Consider the following 8372-nt stretch of genomic DNA (forward strand, 5'->3'; position numbering starts at 1 on the left):
TGCGTCGCCGCGGTCACCCGATACGCCGGCCCGGCGCCCGGGACTCGGGTTGCAGCAGGAGGGAGGGAGGTTAGACAGCCTGGTGGAAGCCGAGGGAGGGGCTGTGGCTTGGAGTCCAACCTCTGGTCCCCTCCCAGGATCCTCCTCACTGCCCCCATCCCTAAAGGTCCCGCCTGGTGGAGGGTCAGGGAGAGGACAGTGTTCTGCCTCCTGCTCAACCTTCAGAGCTCACAGCTTCTCCCCAGCGGGGTCTTCGCTGTGCACCTTTGGCCTTTAACTCTCCCGTGACTTAATCCCTAGCCAAGTCTGGGAGACCTAGTATGCCTAAGTTTCCTAGATGGCCTCTGATTCTGCCCTGCTGTGTGGTTGTGGCCTTTCCAAAGTCTCTGGTCCTGCACTTGACAAAAGGGAACCTCAGACTCAGCCTTAGGGGCAGGGAGTGTGATAAGCACCAAGTGATGACAAGATCCTATGCACAGACACTTTCCTGGTTAATTACAGAGCCCCAGGAGAAGGTCTGCTCAAGCGCTCCCCTTTCCCCCATCAGAGCAGATCCCAGATGTGGACAGGCCAAAATCCCCAGCCCCCTAGCCCCCTGACTTGGGACAACTGAGCTCACCCAGTCCAGCCTCACTCCTGTCCATCATCCAACCCCTATCACAGCCCCAAGACGCTCCATCTGGGGAGGACCTCTGGGCAGCCAAGGCACCCCAACCCTGCCTGTGCATATCACATCCTCCTCTGTCCTATCACCATCCCTGTCCTAGCCCCACTTTGGTCTCCACCATGCACTTGGCCATTCAGGACAAGTCTGTCCCACTTGCCATCCAGCCTTGGGGGCAGACACATTCCTGTTCCCCAAAGTTCAGCCAAGATGGGGCTTGGGAACTGGGAAAGAAATTGGGCTGAATGCCCTGTGAGTGATGCCAAGCATGCCAATCTGTTACTAGACTTGAGTTACACTCGGCTAAAACATCCTCCCTCTGAAGGCCTGTCATTTCCTTGGTGGTCACAATTTTCTTTCTCTTCATTCTCCTTGAAAAAGCCAAGCGTTTTTGTCCTCTGGGGGAAGCAGGGTGTGTAAGGACCTGAGCACTCTGCTTCCACTGGATTCCCTGCCACTATCCCTCCTCTGCCTCCTACAGCTGAACATCCTCAAGTCAAGTCCTCCCCTGGGCTGTCCCCTCCCCATTGCAACTCTGATGCTTATTTTGGGCCTCAGATGCCTATTTTTCTCCCATAGCAATGTCCAGGCCTAGCCGGGAGCCCAGGCCCCTAGTATCCTGCCTACATGTGCCCCTGTCTAAGCTAAGATCTATCTTCCCATAATGGACATCAAAGCTTGATGAGGAAGAGGGGAATAAGTTCAGAACAGATGACTTGATACCCAAGTCTTCTTAAAAATTAGAGACTAAGCCATGAACTTAGCAAGAAGGGTGAGAGAGAGACTTCATGCAGAACTTCCTGATGGTGGGACATCTGGGGAAGGCTGGATCTGCTCAGAAACGAAGGGGAGGGTGTGGAGAGGGGAATAAGATGGTCCTCAGTGGGAGGAGGGCATAAAACCCACAGGGCAAGGTCAGGGGATTTCTGTTTAAAGGAGAAAGGGATACAAAAACTTTTTTAAAAATCCTGAGTATGTTCCCTCAAAAAATTCCTTCTCCAAAGTCAACCAGGCTTGGGGAGGTAGTGACAGGGAATTAGACATCGGGCAGATGTGAGTATGGGGCATAGAAGTCTCCTGAAAGTAGGGGCTCCTACACCAAATAGAAAAGGTTGCTAAATAAAAATCCTGAACACCCCCCCTCCAAAAAAAAGTCCTCCCCAAAGCCAAACTCCACCATGGGCTTGGGGGGTGGGGTGGAGGTGGGTGACTCACCTGGGCCGGCTGGCCAGCCCCGGAGGGGGCGGAGTCGCCATGGAGGTGGGAGCAGAGGGAGCTGAGGAGGCACACGGGGTCCACGGTCCAGCCGCCAACCTGTGTGTGCGAAGCGGGGGACACCCCATTAGGGGAAGCGGGCAGGAGCCGCTGGGGTACTGTGACTGGGAGGGAAGGGCATTCCTGGGGTAAGCCTTGGCACAGAGCTCATACTGCAGAGGGGTCTAGCGACGCTGGCAAGTCCTTTCCTTAGGTTGGGTATCTCTCTAACTAGAGCCCTGCTCTGTTTCTGGATATCTGCCTTTTCTGTTAGACCCGGGGGTTCCCTGAGCCCAGGGCAGGGCCTTCCCTATCAGACATTCCTGAAATCCTCATCTCCACTTTATTTTTTTTGAGACAGGTTCTCACTCAGTCTCCCAGGCTGGAGTGCAGTGGCACGATCACGGCTCACTGCAGGCTTAACCTCCTGGGCTCAAGTGATCCTCCCACCTCAGCCTCCTGAGTAGCAAGGACTACAGGGACGAACCACCATGCCCAGCTAATTAAAAAATATATATATATTTTTAAGAGACAGCCATGTTGCTTAGGCTGGTCTCAAACTCCTGGGCTTAAGCAATCCACCTGCTTCAGCCTCCCAAAGTGCTGGAATTACAGGCATGAGCCACTGTGCCTGGCCTCGTGTCCAATTCTTGGATGCCCCTCTGCACACTGGCAAGGAAGCTGCTCCTTACCATCTCCCCTTCCCCAGCTCTCGTCCCCTCATCACTGAAGGTGTCACACCTACCTCACAGAAATAGGAACCGCTGGGCAGGAGAAGCCTTCCCCCAGTTGTTTCTATCCCACAGCATATCTTTCTTTTCTGTATCTTAGTGGAAGTGACTCCACCCGCTTCGTTCCCCAAGACCACCCCACACCTAAGACCATCCTTCCAGATTCCTCTAGGACCTGTTTCCCATGGCCTTCTTTCCCCTTGGCATCCTCAGATTCATTCCTTCCTCATTCTCTCATTCATTCCACAAACACTGCCTGAGCTGGCACCATGCTTAGGCACCGAGCATTCCATTGCAAGTGAATGGGCCATAGATCCTACCGACTTACACTCTAAGTGGGGAAACGAATGAGTGAAAGAAGAAAGGAATGAATTTGAGGGTGGCTGGGCTTTGATTCATTTCCTAAGTATTTACTGAGTTCCACACTCTGTGCTGGTGAACATGCTAGAACATAGGAGGCCCTTAGACATACCTTCTCTCCCAGGCCTGCTGCCCCTGGAAGTTCCACCCAGCTGTTTTCATTCTTTTCCTGGCCCAATCTCCCCAAAGTAAGTCTGTAGCTGGGGCTCCTGATCCTTTACCAACCCCAGTCTTCCTAACCCCTGAAATTGACCATTACTTTACCACACCACAAGACACAAGCTCTCAATACCCTCTGCGCCCACAGATCCCTGTCAGTCGCAATGTCTGTTTCTCTCTCCCCATCCTTTTGGACGTCTGAAGGGCTGGTCACCCTCCTGCTGGCCCCTTGTCCAGGCGCCTTTTTTCCCCTGGGACTTCCTCGTGGATGTAGAACATTCCTGGTCCCCTTTCCCCAAACATCATGGGCTTTCTCTCTTCTTAGACCCCATTCCTCCCTGATGGCCACTCAGCCTCCCAGGTCCACTTCGTATCTGCTGTGACCATGCTCAACTCTCTCCTCCTGAAGCTGCAGCCTCTCTGGAGTCCTGAGTGGTGCATTTGGTGCCTTAAGAGCATCCCCAAGAATGTCCTACCCACTACTCAAACCCGTCTCCATATATTCCCCTCCCCCACCCCCAAACATTTCCCTCCAACCCTCCTATTTCTCTCCAAGGCACCAACATCTCCCTGTAGCCCAGGTGTTTCTGTCATTGCCTTCTAGGCCCAGGCAGCTTAGCCTTAGACCTACACTTGGTCTTCTTCCAACCCCCATCTGTCCATCCTTTCCCCTTCATCATCCCTGATACACTCTTCCTCTTCTCCTTCCCCTCCTCCAGCCCCGCTTCTCCCCTCCTATTCACCATCCAAAAGCAACCACAGCCATCCTAGCCACCACCATCTGCCCCACTTTTTCAGCCCCCACACATCCCACTACTTCCCACCTGAGCCTTCTTGCCAGCCAGTTGGACCTCTGGGCCAGTTCCCAAATCAACTCAGGCCTATGCCCATGCCACACCCCCCACCACTCCTAAAACAACATTCTTTCCCTCTAGGCCTATGCAAATGCTTTTCATCTTTCTAAGCCCAGTTTAGATACCTCCTCCTGCAGGAAGCTTTCCCTGATCAGGCCTGCCTATGATCTTCCCTCCTCTAAACCGCCTCCCAACTGACTGTTCCCCTCCCCAGCTAGATGACAAATGCCCCTGCCCTTCTCCTCAAGCCAGTGCACACAGCAGGAACCCAATGAGAGGGGCTCCCTGAGGGTGAGGGCCACATCTGCATCTTCAACTCTCTCTAATCCTGATCTGCATCCTGCTCCCAGAAGGACTTTGGAGCTGGGAAAAGGCAAAAGCCAGACAGAACTGGCAGTGGCACTAGGGGACAGATAAGGTACCAGAAATGTGCCAATGTGTCTTGTTCCCTGCAGTGAGGATGGGAGTGGAGACACTCCTCCCTATCCTCAATGACATCCAGTAGAACCTGGAAAAGGGAGACAGGGACTGACGCAACCCCAGGTTTGACTGAAAGGCTGCTGATGGGATGTGCATCCCTCCCCTCAGTCCCTTTACCCAGGGGGACAATGGCTGAGTCTCAGAAGCCAATATGCATCAACCATGCAGGCACCTCACCAATGCAGAACTGTACACAGGCTGCTAGACCCAGAAAGCATGTTCTTACAGACAAGAAGCTCATACTTGGGTGGAGAGATGCATTCAGGACCCCGAGGTTCTGGGGGAGGTTTAAAAAGGAACCATCCCACCCGCTATAGAAGGAGACAGGTCCTGGTCCAGAGAGAGGTGCTGTGTCTCCTCTCTAAGCCCTACTGATGGCAGGAGAGATACCCAGGCACAGAGAGAGGAGGCCTCCAGCTCCAAGTCACCCAGCAAGCCATGGGGTGGAACAGGGAGGAAAGAGGTCAAAGGCTCCAGTTCTGGGCTCCATTCCTGCAGGCTGCAGGGACTGGGGACACATCGGACGCAGCTCACTGAGGCTCTCAAGGCCCGATCCTCTCTTAGAGTCCATATCACAGAGCTGCCGACGACCCTGGTCAGCATTTCATCTGCACCACAGGATGGACTCTTTCGGGCACAGAACAAGTCCCCAAGGCTATCCTCCTCTCCTTTCCTCCCAGAAGAGTTCTGCCCAAACAGCCTGAGTTAAAGAGGCTGGGCTCTCTCTGCCCCATCACATGCTCTCAATTTCCGGACTGCAGGCAGAGGTCTGGAGGCCAAGCCCCCACCCCTTTCCTTCCCAGGCTCCAGAAAAGGCCAACCGGAGCCACTGCCCCGAGGGACAGCTCCCCAACTCCTCCCCTTCTCTCTCTGCTTCAGATGCCTCCCAGAGTTGGAATGAGCCTGGGGGCATGGAGCACGGGGTCAGACCCCCTCCCCTGCCCGCTGGCCGCGGCCGCAGCCGCAGCCGGGAGCCCACTCACCTGCTCTCGCATCCTGTCCTGCTGGCCTCGCAGGGCCAGGGCGTGCTGCGGGTATTTGCTCTTCAGGTGGTCCATGAAAGCATCACGCTTGCGGTCGGCGTCCGCCTTCTGGAGCCCGCTGAGCGCCTCCAGACTCTGGGCCGCGATCACTGTGTGCCGCCGCTCGGACGTGTGCACCAGCCCCACGTTGGAGAAGCGCCGGCCCCCGCTGCCCCCGCCGCCCCCGCCCCCCAGGGTCCGGTACTCCCGCGGGTACTCGGCATCGTCCGCAGACAGCATGGGGGGGCTGCTCCGCTCCGGATCTGCGAGAGGTGAGAGGGGCATGGCGGGGTCACAGCGCGCCCGGCCTGGGGCTGCCCATCCCCCACCGGGGGTCCCTGCGGGGAAGGGCGGGGCCTGGGACTAAGGAGAGTGGAGAGGCGTCTGGCGCGAGGCAGAGGCTGCCCGGCACCCCACTAGGGACTGAAGGGGGAGGTGGGTGAATGGCGTGGAAAGTGAGCCCACGGCCCCCAGGGAGGGGTGAGGAACAAGGGCTGGATACTTCCTGTTCCTCCGTGGGTTTGGAGCGGTAATGACCGCGGGGAGAGTACCGCCCTTTGAGGCCAAGGGGAGGGGGCTTGGATGAAAGGGGTAGAAGGTATCCTGAGACCCTCTCCAGCCACACAACCCCCTCTCCTCCTAAAGCTGGTGTCAGCAGGTGAAGGAAGAAGGGGTGCTTTTTAGATGCTCCCTAAAAGACGTGAAAAGGAGCTCGTAGTCTTCCTTCGAGGTTGGGTAGGGGGAGCCCTGCCTCCTCCCTCAGACTAGCATATGTCCAGGACATACTTATGCTCAAGGCTGGGGGCCGGCTGGAAAAAGGGCCAGGGCGGGAGGGAACACATGGGGAGAATGAAGGCAAAAATCGCTCTGAGGTTTCCCATGCAGATGGAAGCCCAGGGTCTGGGGCAGTGGGACCCCTTTTCCCTTCCCTCCCCAGAGACAGACAGATAGACAGACAGGAGAGGCTGGGCACAGAGAGGACAGTGAGAGATGGATTTGGAACAAACTTAAAGGAGAAAGGAAGCAGACAGAACAGCTGAAGTCCTTCCCAGGGACTTTCCTCCCACCTCTCCCCTCCCTCCTTCAGTCTCTCCTCCTGACACAGACACAAGCTTAAGACCCATAAGAGACGTACAGCGGACAAAGGACAGCACAGAAGCGAAAGAAAGAGAAGGCCGGGGGTTGAGGTCCCACGCGGAACTCTGAATCCCCTTCCCAAATGCCCACCAGCCCTGAGGTCACCCTGCTGGCCCGCACTCTCCAGCCTCAACGACCAGTGGCCAGGGGTTCCAGAGGTCACCCCTGCCCTTGGGGGTGGAAGAAGTTGCTGGGGGCCTACCTCAGCCATATTCCTGGGCATAAAGCATAGATTTGTGCCCCTCAGAAGTCAGTCCACAGGGAGACAAGCACAGCCTCTCATGCACACCCCAGCGCCACAATCCACCAGCCCCACAATCCACCAGCCCCAAAGCAGCACTCCAAGTGTGGCCTCGGACTGGGGTATGAGGCGCTGCAGCAGACACATGCACTCCTGCCCGCTGTGTGGCCTGACTCACAGGGCTCCTCCAAGGGCAGACCAAGGCAACAGGGGACCCGGCTGGAAATGCTGGAAACCAGCCAGGTTTGCCACAAGCCTCCTCCCGCCAAGCATCCACTGTCAGGAGGTCTGTGGACAGCTGCCAGGTCTGCCACCCCCTGCCCAGCCACAGAGGAAAGAGGAGATTCAGCCAGGTTTCAAGAAAAGCCACCTGCCCCCAACACACACACACACACACACACCCCTCCCTGGGTGTGTTGGGGTGTGTCCATCAGGGGCACAGAGTCTGCGAGAACCCAGCACCTTGCACCGAACCAAGGGAAGAAGGGCTCCCATGGGCATGAGAGCCGCAGCTCACCAGGGGCTGACCACCTGCCTCATGGCTGCGTGCCTCCCTACACCCCATCAGGGGGGTGTTATCATGGTCCCCATTTCAGAAACGGCTACCGAGACTCAGAGAAGTCCACTGACAAGCCCAAAGCAACACTGAATGGTAGAGGTCTGATTTGATTTCAATATTTGTTACGTATGTGCCACCACACTCTCCGTGATGACTGTTTCTTGAGTGAACACTGACTGCACCACATGGCATGTGTGGACTTCCTCACTGACCTGCTGCTATCCCCATGATGGCCCTGGATCTGGGGTGGTCCCTCTCACCGTGGTCACCATCCTCTGTTGTGCTCCCCAAACTAAGGTCCAAGTACATGAGAGATGACTTTGGGAAGAACATTATTTTATGTCTTCTCTTCCTTCCTTCCTTTTTCTTTTTTTGGGGGGACAGGGTCTCACTCTGGCACTCAGCTTGAAGTGCAATGATGTGATCATAGCTCACTGCAGCTTCAAGTTCCTGGGTTCAAGAGATCCTCCCACTTCAGCCTCCCAAGCAGCTGGAACTACAGGTGCATGCCACCACGCCCAGTGAATTTTTTCCTTTTTTTAGAGATGGGGTCTTGCTATGTTGCCCAGGCTGGTCTCAACCTCCTGGGCTCAAGTGATTCTGCCACCTTGGCCTCCCGAAGTGCTGAGATTAAAAGTGTGAGCCACAGACCGGGCACAGTGACTCATGCCTGTAATTCCAGCACTTTGGGAGGCCGAGGCAGGTGGATCACGAGGTCAGGAGTTCGAGACCAGCCTGACCAACATAGTGAAACCCCGTCTCTACTAAAAATACAAAAAATTAGCTGGGCGTGATAGCGGATGCCTATAATCTCAGCCACTTGGAAGGCTGAGGCAGGAGAATTGCTTGAACCTGGGAGGCAGAAGTTGCAGTGAGTCGAGGTTGTGCCACTGCACTCCAACCTGGGAGAC

General features: G+C 55.8%; 1 protein-coding gene across 2 annotated transcripts in view; it reads right to left on the reverse strand.

The window, feature by feature from the left end:
- The window catches only part of SRCIN1 (SRC kinase signaling inhibitor 1), a 79200-nt gene that overhangs the window by 46529 nt on the left and 24299 nt on the right, over window positions 1-8372 (reverse strand). Inside the window, exons 2-3 of one of the 2 annotated variants that reach the window (XM_011984703.1) lie at window positions 5486-5787; window positions 1880-1978 (exon numbers count right to left, since the gene is read on the reverse strand). In XM_011984703.1, coding sequence (XP_011840093.1) covers window positions 1880-1978; window positions 5486-5787 — 401 coding nt within the window. Of the gene's footprint in view, window positions 1-1879; window positions 1979-5485; window positions 5810-8372 lie in introns of those variants that run through there. The other variant, XM_011984704.1, reaches the window with a different exon arrangement.

This window comes from Mandrillus leucophaeus, unplaced genomic scaffold (assembly GCF_000951045.1).
Source record: "Mandrillus leucophaeus isolate KB7577 unplaced genomic scaffold, Mleu.le_1.0 Scaffold272, whole genome shotgun sequence".
NCBI lineage: Eukaryota > Metazoa > Chordata > Mammalia > Primates > Cercopithecidae > Mandrillus > Mandrillus leucophaeus.